This window comes from Aplidium turbinatum, chromosome 7, assembly GCF_918807975.1.
Source record: "Aplidium turbinatum chromosome 7, kaAplTurb1.1, whole genome shotgun sequence".
Lineage (NCBI taxonomy): Eukaryota > Metazoa > Chordata > Ascidiacea > Aplousobranchia > Polyclinidae > Aplidium > Aplidium turbinatum.
The window spans coordinates 12056899-12072125 of NC_137478.1; the positions used below are offsets into that span (position 1 = coordinate 12056899).

The 15227-nt window shown below is 36.3% G+C and overlaps 1 protein-coding gene across 6 annotated transcripts in view; it reads left to right on the forward strand.

The window, feature by feature from the left end:
* Window positions 1-15227, forward strand: part of LOC145774397 (GTPase-activating protein and VPS9 domain-containing protein 1-like) — a 190059-nt gene that overhangs the window by 71265 nt on the left and 103567 nt on the right. For all 6 annotated transcript variants that reach the window (XM_082585640.1, XM_082585643.1, XM_082585644.1 and 3 more), the window contains 4 exons: window positions 4123-4236; window positions 5803-5953; window positions 6359-6513; window positions 7159-7230. In XM_082585640.1, coding sequence (XP_082441766.1) covers window positions 4123-4236; window positions 5803-5953; window positions 6359-6513; window positions 7159-7230 — 492 coding nt within the window. The remainder of the gene's footprint in view (window positions 1-4122; window positions 4237-5802; window positions 5954-6358; window positions 6514-7158; window positions 7231-15227) is intronic.

Sequence of the window (15227 nt, forward strand, 5' to 3'; positions counted from 1 at the left end):
GGAGAAGAACTGGTCAAGATCCCCGTCACGTGATTGACATGCAATATACAGCCTCGAGAAGAGACTGCAGTCAAGCGTTGTTCACACTGTTGTGCCATGTCTCATGTTGTTCTTTGAGACGTTTTTGCTCCAATGATTTTCAGTGCGACTGTTCACACTGCGCGGCTTGTGACGTGGTCGCTTGAGACGTTCTTTGTACGGTTGAGCGAAAATTGCAACGGAGCGATTTTGGCTCAAGTCACAAGCGAGATTCGAGAATCGAGATTTGTAAACAAGGGTTGAAAGGCAAGCAGGACCTTCGTGGGTGCTGTAACATCACAAAAACTGCTTTAAATGAAAATTACTCCCATAAAAGGTTTTGACTTGAGATAGGAGGCAAAATATGTCATTTTATCTAACCTTCCTTGCAAGTGCAGTGCTTTTCTCGTGTATGCCCTCCCTCCAGGTATACAAGATGCATGATGAGGCTTAGAACAGCAGAGTGGAGAGATGAAATAGGCCTAGGCTTTTACTAATACAGAAGTTAAGTGTAGGGTGACTAAGATTTAATGTACATTTACATGGTAGAAGAAAAGTTGCTTTGCAATTTTAAATTCTTCAGCAGGGGTCTCATGTAGGCTAATCATTAAAAATGGTATACCGGCACTCCTAAGTTTTGTGACTAGTTGATTACGCTAGGCTAGTATCTACATTCTACATACTATGACAGTGTCATCTTCTTTAAACTAGGCAACTAAACCTGCATCTACCAAAGCTGTGGAGACTACAATTGTAAAGCAAAATTTAACATATGAAAAAACTGTATGGTATGAAGAATGTGTTTTGTTATTTTGAAATGCATATAGGCTATATAAAACACTGATAGTATACTGCAATACTGCATCATCTTCATGTTTGTTTTGAGTGTATCAGTCAACCACTAGCAACACCCGCTTGTCAGGACCTGGAGCCTTGTCTAGTACATACAATGTAAACCTGCTTTCACAATGCTCAAAGCTCCGCTCAATACATGGCACAGCACAAGCCTGTCAGTGTGAACAAGGCTTCACTCTTCACTGCTTTGACTGCGTCTTGGTCTGTGGCCGACTGAAGAGCGGCAACTTGTTCTTGGTCAGTGTGTCTGTAACTGGCTTCGTGCATAGTTCCAGCCTTTCTTCAACAAACATTGTATATTGCTTCTCACCAAGGGATTCAATCTTCCTCACAGTTTCTGCCACTGGGGTTTCCACGATGTCCCTCGTGTCAAGGACCAGTAAATCTTGAGAGCTCTCTAAAAAGGGATTTCCCATATCTTGAAACACTTCCAGAAGCACCCTGACATCCCTCAAAAAGGTTGTCAGTACTCCAGGTTTCTGGTCATGGTGAAGATGCTCTTATGTCATGTCCTCTCCTAGTGGCCTGCTTTTCAAACTCTGTAGTGATCTTGGCTATTTCTGACCCTGCCACCATCCAGCGCCTGAGTGCTCCAGGATTTCCCTTTTTCCTCTACATGGCAACGGGTAGCACACTTGTGTACACTGAAGGCAGAGGTGTTCCTGTCTTAGAGGTGGAAATGTCTTGCCTAAGCACCAATACACCAAGGTTGTGTTTGTGTGTGATGGATGTTGCATTAAGGTTATACCAGTGCCATGGAAATAATCATTGGCCGTAGCAGAGCTAGAGTTATGGTCAATATCATCAACATCCCCATTCCCCATTAGTGAACAGCCCCTGGCGCAGCTTGGGTTGGCAAACAACTTCCATGTTGAAGCGCTGGCAGACTGCATTGGCAATGTCTGCTGTGTCTGCTGAAGGCCTATGTTTTCTCAAACAAGAGAAGTGTGTCTCGGCTCTGCGAATGCGCTCTCAGATCAGGAAGTGCAAAAAAAAGCCTAACATTCAGTCTGGTTGTGTGTACCCTATTGGTTGCCATGGCACCCAGCTGCTCTAATCTGGTCTTGTAGAGGTTAGCCACGGGGTAGAGTTTGAATACAGGGATATTGTTCTCATCTTCAGGCATGTACTCCATGGACACCACCAGCTCAGCAAAGGCTATGCCATGCAATCGATCATCGTCTTTGAGTACTGCTGGTCTGATTTTGTTGTATAATGCACGGAGACAGTTGCGATGGTATTTTGCCGCGATGACAATCAGGTCTCCTGCAGACAGCTTGGCCAGCAGTTCAGTGTCCTCCAATTCAGTGGCACATCTTCAAACGTTCTTGTCAATCCCTATTGTAGCTTCTTGAGGCAAATCTGCTGTGCCAGCTGACTTATTGCAGAAGGAAACAGATAGGCTCGGTTGATTGTGGAAGCCTGTGGGCAGCTGCTGATCTTGTGCTACGCAGGGTTGAAGTACCGGTACCAGATTGTTGTCCTGAAGCGGATTCTGCTCTGTTCTGCTGGTCAAATATTTTTGTTGAACTTTAAACGACATTTATTGTGCCACTGAGCACAGTGTCTCTTCAAGTTAGCTTCTGTGCCATCGCCATCATCCAGTCTGTTAACGTCGAGTTCCATTGGCATGTGACAAAGTCCCTTGAACTGGACGAGGTCTTCTTTCAATAATGCATAGCCAACACCTCTCGGTTTCATGGTAGATCTTAGTGGGGACTGCAAACTATTACAAACATCACTACAAGAGCAAGAGTGCAACACTTCCATCCTTGCTGCCTGCACACTCTGCACATATGCGTTGACAAATAACAATCACCACCACTGAAAGAATAAAAGACAAGTGTTGCCATTGTTGTTTCAATCTTACAACATACAGTAAGCTAAATGCAAAAAGCCAAACAGAAAATTTGGAGCCAAACCAATATGAAAAAAGCCAAAATGCCAAACCAAGTTTGTGAAGTTTATCCGTAAAGGGGCCAACCTGGCAACTCGGATAATAATGACCAACACACTAACACAGTCAACACTCTGTAGAATGTGTAGACATTTTTATTATAACACATATGCATGGTTTGTACATCACACACACCTTTAAGGTTAACCAATGACGCCAAATATCAATATTCTGATACTTTGAGGTCATTGACCTCTCAGGGTCGTCAGAGGTCAAATCTGACTTACCTCCCAATCTTAAAATGACTCTTATGGTATGTGCTAACACTGGTGAAAATTTCATGCTTTAATCATAATTTGCACAATTGATTGATTATGAGAGGTTATCAGCAGTACTAGTTTGCAGTTTTACAATTATTTAACTCGTTTGCAGTTTTACTGTTATTTCACTCGATAAAAACAAATTTGAAAAAAAAAAACATTGCAAATAAAGAATATGTAATCAGAAAAAAAAACGTTTACTAAGATTTAAGTACCGGTATGCGTTTTTATTTTCGTATTTGTTGTAGTTTGCTTTACATTTATTACTTTCATATTCAATGACCGATGTAAATTCATTTTTGCATAGCACAGGAGAAAGGATTATTTCATACTTGTACAATGTACAGATGATACTTTATTACTTATTAGTGGAAAATATTTTTAAAGCCTACCAAGCAAAGGCTACCTTTTTTTTTACATCATTTCAATGTCGCCAGTCATTAAAATGACGTGAAAGTGGGAAATTGTGCGAATTGGGATGTCGGGTGTATAACTGTATTTAACTCGATTATGCATGGATAATTACTTTTTGTAGGTTTGTTTCGAGTAATCACCAAACTGAACTTAGGAAATATTGATTCATATACACTATACAGATAACATGATGATTAATGAAGGCTTAGTATACTGAGATGATATCTGTCTTTTTATACTGTATATAAAAAGATGATTAATGAAGGCTTAGTATACTGAGAACCTTATCCTCTCATCCTCTGATGCTTGGATTCAGTATGGAACTCATCTAACATGATGATATTGGATTAAGCTTTTAAAATTTACCCTTTTTTTTTTTTTTTTTTTTTAATATAAAATCTGTCTTTTTTGTATATAAAAAGATCAGCTCACCTGAGTAAGTGAGTAGCCACCCACTGCAACCTTTTAACTGATATGGTCAAAGTGAATCAAGTTTTTCACCCACATGCCAGTGTTTAATGTTCCACCCTAGGAAGTTAATAGATTTGACTAAAAGCTGGTAAATGTTGTTTTTTCGAGTTGAAGCAGTAATTTTTTGGTGATTATATATTTATGTAGGTGTTGATGGATGATGAACTATATCTAGAAACCTGTGAGCAAAAGATTTTGATGCAATTAAACAAGTATGACATAGAACAGCGTTTTGGAAAGCAAGACTCTCCACAGATGCAGGTGATGCTTGTTTGTTTAATCACCACGTTTGCCTTTGCTGGTGATATGGCAATATCAAGGCAACCAAATGTTTACATTGGAACTCCAATTTTTAATTTTCAAATTTAAAGTTAACGAGTTCTGGATAATAAGTTGTCACATTTGACTATGTTGCAAAATATCTCACTTTTAAATGTTGAAGTAAGCCCGAAAGCATATTCAGTTATTCACCCTATGTAATTCCTTTTTTAATTCAAACCCCTCCTACTATCCTGAAAAATACTTTTCAGATGGACTATATTTGGCACAATGCAAAACTTGCCTCATAGTGTATTTACAATACTTTTTAATTACGTCAGTTCAAATGCAAATATTATGTATACATATTCTCTAAAACTGACCAGTATGTTGCAAGACAGCCACAAGCAGTTTTTTTTGATTTAGATTTTGCATTAAAATACAACAAAGTTGTCATTGTGAAATGTGTGCAATTTGTGCATGACTGCAGCCACGCATGTGAAAAAGCATTACATAAATGCAAACAGTTTTTATTAAAATTTAAAAAAAAAGAAGGGCTGGTGCCTCAAACAACTGTCGGATTAGCCCATGAAGCAAGAGAAGGAACCTCAAGGATACAAACTGATTTAAATAGGTTCAACTAATGAAAACAAAAATATCAGCAACTGTTTAAGAACATGTAGCTCCTCACAAAGTAAAAATTACAGTACATGACTTTACAACTTTTATGATTTGAAAGAAAATGCAAGCTTATAATAATAAGGCATTACTACATACTAAAAAGTAAAGTAAGACGAGTTTTAATTTTGGCGTTTAAATGCTAGTAAAACGTAGTTTTTTCTGCCAATAAGAAGCTTAGATTTTTAATTTTAATTATTAGCCAATCTGACAGATGTTTTTAGGTAAACTTACGCCCCTTCCTTTTCTTACAATTTTTATTCTCTTCTATAGCATCCAATTTCTTATATTTTGGATCCATCTTGGTTGATTGTTTCATCCTAGTCTAGTGACAAATTCTTGCTTTTTCTACATTTTTTACTTTTGACATTTTCCAAACATTTCATAGTACTACTTTTCATAAAATTACAACCTTCTTGTTAGCGGGAAAAATTACGTTTCATTAGCTTTTAAATGGCAAAACTAAAACTCATCTCACTTTACTTTTTTATCACTTATTTCACCAAAACAACTATCTAATTCGAAGAATGAAAAATTAAAGCCAAAATAATCCAATCAACGAAAAATTAAAATAATCCAAATCTTTCTACTTTCTAAACTTTCTTTTAATGCATTGAAGAAATCCCTAAAATCAAAACAGTTGACCTCTGTCTGCAGTAACTATTTTCTATCAAATCATATAAAATAGTTTTAAAGTCATATAATTTTCACTTAGTGCTGAAGACGTTGCTAATTTTTTTTTGTTTTCACTGGTTGACAATATAAATAGGTTTGGTTATTTTGTCTCTTGTGTTTCCTAATCGGTCCGGCAGCAATTAACTCACATGAACATTGAACATACTTTTGTATAGCATTTCTAATTTGTTTGATAAATAAGTTGTTATGTTTCAGGAAAAGCTCAGACTTCATGTAAAGAAAGCGGAAGAGAAGTTATCAAGCATTTGTTCTTCATTTATTGATAGTTTGTTATCAGCAATGGACTGCTTTCCAAAGACGCTTGGCTGGATTATGGCCAGAGCGTATTTTATAGTCAAGGATGCAGGTGAGCAAATTACTTACCAATAAGGTCTTGTTGTACAGGTTTTATTGTAGGTGATTGTGTAAAATGAAACGTGGCAATTACAGTAGATAGAGTGAAGCATTCTCATTCTCGAAATTGTTGACAAGCTTGATCTTAATGTAAGCTGTAATAATTATTGTGCTACGGCTTCAAAGTATCCATAAGTGTAAGTTTTGAAAGTCAGATTAATTGAAATGTTTGAGAGAAGAGGTACAGTATGTAAACATCAATTATCTATTTTATATCTGTCGTCCAACAAATGTTCACTGGTTTTAAAAATAGTTGAACTCAGATTTTTTTAGCTTATTTGGTGCCGGGGTGGTTGAAGATTTCATATCTTGCATGAGATAATTGGTTTTAATAGACTACTGTTGTCTGTACTAACAGGGTTCGTGTCGCATGAGGAAGCACGTGCATTATGCTTGGACCTTTTTCTCCAGCAATTTGTTTGCCCTGCAATTGTAAATCCAGAGTTGCATGGAGTAACTGGAGATATTCCCGTTGGTCCGTTTAGTCGACTCAACCTCATGCAGATAGCACAGGTTCTCTATCTAAATTTGTTTTCATCTCAGCGTGTTCGTTTTACAACTTAGGTCTGTGTCTAATTTGATTTTTTTGTGGCCACATAGCTCCACATGAGTAGTATTAATAAAGTGTGCTAGTTTTAACATGCCGGTTTTTAAGGTTGTAATATTTCTGTATTTGTAGGTGTAGATTTCCGAGTTGCATGGCATGCCACCATAGGTCTGACGTGAATGATGAGAGATATGTAATATGTATGACCTTCTGATTTTTGTCAGTGTTAAATAAAATGTTTACTATCTTGTCAGAATTAAATTAGTTTCGTAAGGAAGACACCATTTTTTTTCTGTTTACTCCGTTGCACAGTAGCATCGTGGAGCTTGTTACAATAATCTTCGTTCAATCTTTTTAAAATCATAGGCTACCCAAAGGAAAGTCTGTGTTTCAAACTGAATTCATTTAAGCTCTTCATGTTAAACGTATAAATCTTTGGTTGAACAGCCGATTGTGTTTTGCAGTTCGTCTTTTTGGTGCACTATTTGATCGGTCTGGTTCATGCATTTTGGCTATCTAAAACTCCTGATATAATTTGTTTATAAATTTAAATTTATTAAAAGATACAATGTATTGTTTTTCAATGATATTTTTGTTGGATGCACTTATAGACGCTTCAAGTGATGGCGCATTGTGATGATTCAGTATTGAAGTCCGAAGCGTTATTTTCAAGCACAGATAAAGTAAGTTTTACCGGCTGTAGAAGTACAGTGTTTAGACTGTTTACAGTACTGGCTGTATCATGATTTTCACTCATCATGTTCGATTGTTAATCAAATCGGGGGGGCATTTTTTACGTTTTTAAACTATTTATCCTGCTAAATATATTCAATACCAGTAGCCTATTTGAATAAGGACCTTCTGACGATCCTCCTTTTAGGGTGAAACAGGCTGTCAAGGGTTTAGAGAGTAATAACTAGATTTAATTTAATTCGCACTGCTTGACTTTTTGCTTGGCATTGAGTTCAGTTCAGTTTATTTTTTGTTGGCGAAAAAGAAAGACACAAAAAGCAAAAACACAAACACAAATAATTCGCACAACAAGGATGGCAGCGAAAGACCAAAAGGTCACCAAAGTCAGCTGCCACCCAAACATTTAAACAAAAGACCCAAAATTAAGAACATTAACACATACGGTATATAATATATAGCACAATACCAGAACTTTAATTTGTAAAAATTAACAATGGAATTAACAATACATTAACAATGGAATAACACAGGGCAACATAAAAAAAACATTGTGTAGAGAAATAAGCGGATGATACGTTTCAGGAGTGATCATTGTACAAATTCTTTAATAAACATTTATATTTAAATTTAAAAACATTGTAAGACTTTTCTTTTATTTCTTTTGGTACTTGATTCCATAGTTTCACTCCATTAAAACATAGCATCTTCTTACCAGAGTTTGACGTTGTAGAAGGCAAATATAAATCATTTTTTTGGTTCTGACGGGTTTTATGATGGTGAATTTCATATACAAAAATAAAGCAGCCAGCAAAGGCCCGGGGCAGCATTTTGTGCACATATTTGTACATAAATTTTGCAGTTTCTAATTTAATAATATTGTCAATTCTGAGCACATTAAATTGGTGATAAAGAACAGTTGTATTTGTTGACCTCGGCAAAAATAACCAGGATCGAATGAACTTGTTTTGTAACACTTTTAGTGGAGCAAGCAATGTAGAGTTTGCTCTTCCCCAATTTATAATCGAGTATTGGATCTTGGATTGAAACAAAGCATAATATAAAGCCCGTAATACTGTTAAAGGGGAAATGTATCTTAGCTTAAATGCTAGGCCGCAGACCTTTGCAAGCTGCTTTCTAAGATTAATAATATGACTATCCCATGTCAATCGCTTATCCAAAGTTACACCTAGATAGTTTATACATTTCTTCCTTTTGATGGATCGGCCACTGATGGACAGACTAAAATTTTCTGCTGCACTTTTTTTGTTGCAGAGGATCATATAATAGTCTGGGAGCCTACGACAGAAGATTTCACCCCATAAGGTACAAAAGGTTTGACCCCTTGAAGTTACTGGGGTCAACCATGTCACTCACAAAAAGTATGGAAGATTGACCGCGCCGGGTGGATCTGGTCCCTAGAGCCCCCTAAAAAGCCCAAAAAGGGGGTTAATTTCACCCCATAAGGTACATGGACCAAACTTGGTGAATACGAAGTTTTATGTCAGGACATCACAAAAATATCAAATCTAACAATATTTTTGAGTGGAAAGGTGATGTAAGACCCCCCCGAAAGTGACCCCCCGGGGGGTTAATTTCACCCCATAAGGTACATGGACCAAAGTTGGTCAAAACGAAGTCTTATGTCAGGACATCACAAAAATATCAAATCTAACAATATTTTCGGGTGGAAAGGTGATGTAAGATGCCTTCAAAGTGACTTCCCTTAATGTGACCCCCTCGGAAGGTTTATTTCACCCCATAAAGTACATGGACCAAACTTGGTCAAAATGAAGTGTTATGTCTGGACATCACAAAAGTATCAAATCTAACAATATTTTCGGGTGGAAAGGTGATGTAAGATGCCTTCAAAGTGACTTCCCTTAATGTGACCCCCGCGGAAGGTTTATTTCACCCCATAAAGTACATGGACCAAACTTGGTCAAAATGAAGTCTTATGTCTGGATATCACAAAAGTATCAAATCTAACAATATTTTCGGGTGGAAAGGTGATGTAAGATGACTTCAAAGTGACTTCCCATAATGTGATCCCCTCGGAAGGTGTATTTCACCCCATAAAGTACATGGACCAAACTTGGTCAAAACGAAGTCTTATGTCAGGACATCACAAAAATATCAAATCTAACAATAGTTTTGGGTGGAAAGATGATGTAAGACTCCCCCAAAGTGACTCCCCAGGGGTTAATTGCACCCCATAAGGTAGGCTACATGGACTAAAGTAGGTTAAATCGAAGTCTTATTTCACGGCATAACAAAAATATCAAATCTAACAATATTTTCGGGTGGAAAGGTGATGTAAGATGTCATCAAAGTAACCCCCAGAGGGTTTATTTCATCATAGAGTACATGGACCAAACGTGGTCAAAACGAAATATTATAGGACACCACAAAATATCAAATCTAACAATACTCAGTTGGGAAGATGATAAAAGACCTACCCAAAAGTGAATCTCCTCCTATAGTTTAATTTACTTCATCCCTTACTCGAACCAATCTTGGTGTAACGGAAGTGCTATGCCAGGACAGTACCAATGGATTAAATCTAAAAATATTTTTATATAGGTTTTGGTGAAATACATTCACAAGCTGTCCCATGATGCATGAAATGGAACTATAGCCTACTTTACAAAAAGTTTTTGTATAAATCATATTCAGTCAATCGAAAAAAGGCAACAGGACATGACAATACATGGCTTTGTAACACCAAAAACAGAAAGTACATGAGAAGCATATAGGTTACAGTCATGGGCGCCGATCGCTCTCTAAGATTGGTGGGGACATTTACTAGGAAAGAAAGGGCAGACGAGCGAAGCGAGCTGAAAGATTGGGGTCTGTTCAACAAACAAACAAATAGGCCTACAGTAGATAGGCTACAAGTTTAATGCAATGTATTTTAACTGTCAGTGTCAGCATCGGACAGCAGAAGTCCAAACACTGCAACTCGGCAACGAGTCTCCGGCGAATTAAAAACGAAGTCCTTGGTTGATCCTTGGCTTGTAATGAAGGTTGATCGAATTCAAAACTTTATTGTGCACATAGCAGACCATTGCATGATTTTGCCGTTTCTGTGTCATGGTAGATCGTAACAAAGTTTTGATACGTCGCAAAGTTGAAAATGAGCGTTCAGCTGAACACGAGCGGGCTGGTGATATGAGCAAAAGTTCCACTTGCGGAAACATTTGCCGAACAGCGGATAGTATCTTCTTGAATATCATTCGAAAATCTTCTGCAAGGGACTCTGTATCAAAGAACTGAAGATAATCGTCTACCAAATGTGATTGTAGCTTTCCACTAAAGAGTGATTCTTGTAGAATTTTGTAGTGCTCAAGATCGGTCGACTTGAAATAGTCAGCAAGATTTTGCTGCGAGCTGTCAATGACTGCAAAATACTCTGACCGATCGATCTTGAAGTTTAGGAGGTTGACCATGGCCATGTCCATACTGAAGACGATTTAGAACGTGACAAGTCTTTTAAAAATTGGGTAGGGTAAGAGTTTTTTCAATTGAAAAAAATCTGCCTGTCAGCCTTCCAAATGCTGATTTTCCTATATACAATTTTTTGCCAAACCGGTAAAGACGTTTCAGCAGCTCTTAACCTCAATGTAATAATAACTGAAAAAATAGCTTTTTTCTTATGCAAAAGTAACACAAGCTACACTTACTGCACTACATGCTTGTACGACTCTTTCAAAGTAATTCTAAAACTATGCACTGTGTGGCCCTGGCGTAACCAAATTAAATACCTATTAAAAACCTAAACAAATTAAAAACCTATATAAAAATATTTTTAGATTTAATCCATTGGTACTGTCCTGGCATAGCACTTCCGTTACACCAAGGTTGGTTCGAGTAAGGGATGAAGTAAATTAAATTATAGGAGGAGATTCACTTTTGGGTAGGTCTTTTATCATCTTCCCAACTGAGTGTATTGTTAGATTTGATATTTTGTGGTGTCCTATAAGACTTCGTTTTGACCACGTTTGGTCCATGTACTCTATGATGAAATAAACCCTCTTAGGGTTACTTTGATGACATCTTACATCACCTTTCCACCCGAAAATATTGTTACATTTGATATTTTTGTTATGCCGTGAAATAAGACTTCGATTTAACCTACTTTAGTCCATGTAGCCTACCTTATGGGGTGCAATTAATCCCCTGGGGAGTCACTTTGGGGGAGTCTTACATCATTTTTCCTCCCAAAACTATTGTTAGATTTGATATTTTTGTGATGTCCTGAAATAAGACTTCGTTTTGACCAAGTTTGGTCCATGTACTTTATGGGGTGAAATAAACCTTCCGAGGGGGTCACATTAAGGGAAGTCACTTTGAAGTCATCTTACATCACCTTTCCACCCGAAAATATTGTTAGATTTGATATTTTTGTGATGTCCTAACATAAGACTTCATTTTGACCAAGTTTGGTCCATGTACTTTATGGGGTGAAATAAACCTTCCGAGGGGGTCACATTAAGGGAAGTCCCTTTGAAGGCATCTTACATCACCTTTCCACCCGAAAATATTGTTAGATTTGATACTTTTGTGATGTCCTGACATAAGACTTCATTTTGACCAAGTTTGGTCCATGTACTTTATGGGGTGAAATAAACCTTCCGAGGGGGTCACATTAAGGGAAGTCACTTTGAAGGCATCTTACATCACCTTTCCACCCGAAAATATTGTTAGATTTGATATTTTTGTGATGTCCTGACATAAGACTTCGTTTTGACCAACTTTGGTCCATGTACCTTATGGGGTGAAATTAACCCCCCGGGGGGTCACTTTCGGGGGGGTCTTACATCACCTTTCCACTCGAAAATATTGTTAGATTTTATATTTTTGTGATGTCCTGACATAGAACTTCGTTTTCACCAAGTTTGGTCCATGTACCTTATGGGGTGAAATTAACCCCCTTTTTGGGCTTTTTAGGGGGCTCTAGGGACCAGATCCACCCGGCGCGGTCAATCTTCCATACTTTTTGTGAGTGACATGGTTGACCCCAGTAACTTCAAGGGGTCAAACCTTTTGTACCTTATGGGGTGAAATCTTCTGTCGTAGGCTCCCAGACTATAAGTAGTTTTACTATAATTTAATGAAAGTTTATTGGATTTCATCCACACATCAATTTTTTCTATTTCTTTATTGACATTTTTTTGGAGAGATGACAGGCATTTATCTGACATATGAAAGTTTGAGTCATCAGCAAAAAGTGTAGTTGAAAAAGAAGATGCATTTGGAAGATCATTCACATAAAGAAGAAAAAGCAAGGGACCAAGGATTGACCCCTGTGGGACACCACATTTAACAACATTGAAATTAGAATTCTTACGGTTAATTTTTGTACTTTGCATTCTATTTGTTAGATAAGATGTTAGAACGTTTAAAAACTTGCCACGAAAGCCATAATGGTGAAGTTTTTTTAAAAATATGCCATGATCAACTGTATCGAAAGCTTTACTTAAATCAACAAAAACCGAGCATGTGTATTTATGATCATTCAAGTTAGAAAGTAAATCATCATAAATTTTTGTCAATGCTAAGCTTGTTGAATCATTTTCACGAAAACCATGTTGAACTGGGGTTAAAATATTATATTTGTCAATAAAATTCATCATTCGTTTATATAGAATTTTTTCGAAAATTTTGGCAAAAGTTGGCAATAAAGAAATAGGTCGCAAATCTGTAAAGTGTAAAGGTGAACTAACTTTTGGTACAGGTGTTATCAGACTCTTTTTGAGTACATCAGGAAAGATTTCTTGCAAGACACATTTATTCAGTACTTTTGTTAAAAAAGGGCATATAATTACATTAGCCATTTTGATAAATTTAGAAGGTATTTCAAAAATGCCTGAAGCATTATTTGCTTTGAGGCTCCTTATAGCATCAGATACTTCTATCTCATTTATATCTGGAAAGCCAAAAGAAGAACATTTTCTGTTTAACATGAATGATTCAAAATTTACATTTGAATTTGGAATTTTAGCTGCCATTGAAGTTCCAATATTTGTGAAGTAATTATTTAATAAATTAATGAATTCAATAGAATCTGTTTTATAGCTTTTATCATTTATAGTCATAGTTGAAGGAAGCTTTTTATTATTCGAATTTCTTTTCCCCTCTATCATCTCATGAATGATCTTCCATGTTTTCTTGGAGTCACTTTTTGTTTCTTCAAACTTTTTTTTATAATGTTGATTTTTCAGTGATTGATTCAAATGATTCAGCTTATTGCAATGTGCTTTGTATTTCCTCTTTGCTGATTCATTTTTATTTTTTATCCAATATCTAAATAGTCTGTTTTTTGTTTTAATAGATTTATGAATGCCTTTTGTTATCCATGGTTTGTTAGAGAGCTTAAGTTCAGTTCTCGACATGTTTCTAAGTGGTGCATGTTTATCTAGTGTTACTTGAAATCGCATAATAAAAGAGTGCATCAAGTTGTCTGCATCATCACAATCAGTATTTTCTTCATTCAAATTAGACTCTAAATCGCATAAGAAGCTGTCAAGACAAAAGTTTTTTTAAGCTTCGAATTTTTTTAGTGGGTGAGTTACACACTACATTTTTATTTTTAACACATAAGAAAACAGGTAAATGATCAGAGATGTCATGTAAGCAAATGCCATAGGCATTTTGGTTACAAGTTATGTTTGTGTAGATGTGATCTAGTAGGCTTGGATTAGATTCTCCACAAAATCTAGTTGCACTTGTTATCAATGACTGGCAGCCTGCAGCTTCAAGGGCTTCTTTATAATTTAATACTGCAGGAGACTTTGCAGCCTTTAACAAGTCAATATTTATATCTCCACAAATTATGTATTTACATCGAGAGTTTTCTAATTTATTTAAAGAATCAATTATTTTGTCTTTGAATGCAGAAAAAGCGTAACTAGGATGACGATATATGACTAGTACAATAATAATATGACTCCTACATTAATAATTGAGCACTAGTAATAATAGTTTTCATTGTTTATTCAATAGCCTATATATTTAGCAGGATACACTATTTCTTCATTTTGTAAATATTATTCTGTGGTGAACCACTTTGCTGCTAAACAGGTAGATTTTACCTTATTCAGCTCCTCCCTGAAACTATTTTATTTCGCAAGCAATATAATTAAAATTTAATTATTTTTCCATAAGGGTAATTATTTCGAAAAATTTTTCACTCATGAATATTTGTGTATAATGATTTTCCTAACAGCAAATTTCTTTTCATAAACACGAAATAATTTTCTTCACCCACTCTTTAATTCTGAATATATATATTTTTTGGTGGTAATCACTTCTAGCTACTTGCGCCAACTTTACAAAAAACTAATTTCAGCCGAAAACTCTAACAATTTTAAACGTACCAACGAAGATCGTGATTGAGAGCAAGGATTTTCCGGTTTACTAAGAAATCCCTAATGCGTAATTGTGCAGTTGCGTAATTGTGCAATTGTGCAAATTCACGTTTATTTTGGAATAAATTTATTTACATTTGACATGGTTAGCTCCTGCCTTCTACATTCTCCAATGCATATATCTGAATTATATCTGTATCCTAGGCAAAGGCTACTCTTCATTACACATCCTTACCTTTTCCATGACCAGATCAAACCCGATATATGCTAAAAGCATGGTTGTGTAGCAAATTTGCACAGTCTTAAAATTTTCCAAACTGCAAAACTTACTATATCTAGCGGTTTCTTTTTTGAACTTTTATTTGTCACATGGCACTAGAGTATTACTTCCCGATTCCATTGATGTTTCACTGGTCATTCTTGGCTCACCAGAAGAGAATTTACAGCAGAGTTAGTGCAGACGGTCAGAAAGTTGTCAATTTGATTTGGGAAAGGGGTTTGGGCCTAGGTCAAACATTTGCTGAGTGCTGAAATCTGAAAAGGGTTTTTAGTCTAATGTTTAGTGCAGAAATAGAGATAGCAATCTTCTTACCTCTGCCATGTTAGTTTTTGAGTTAAAA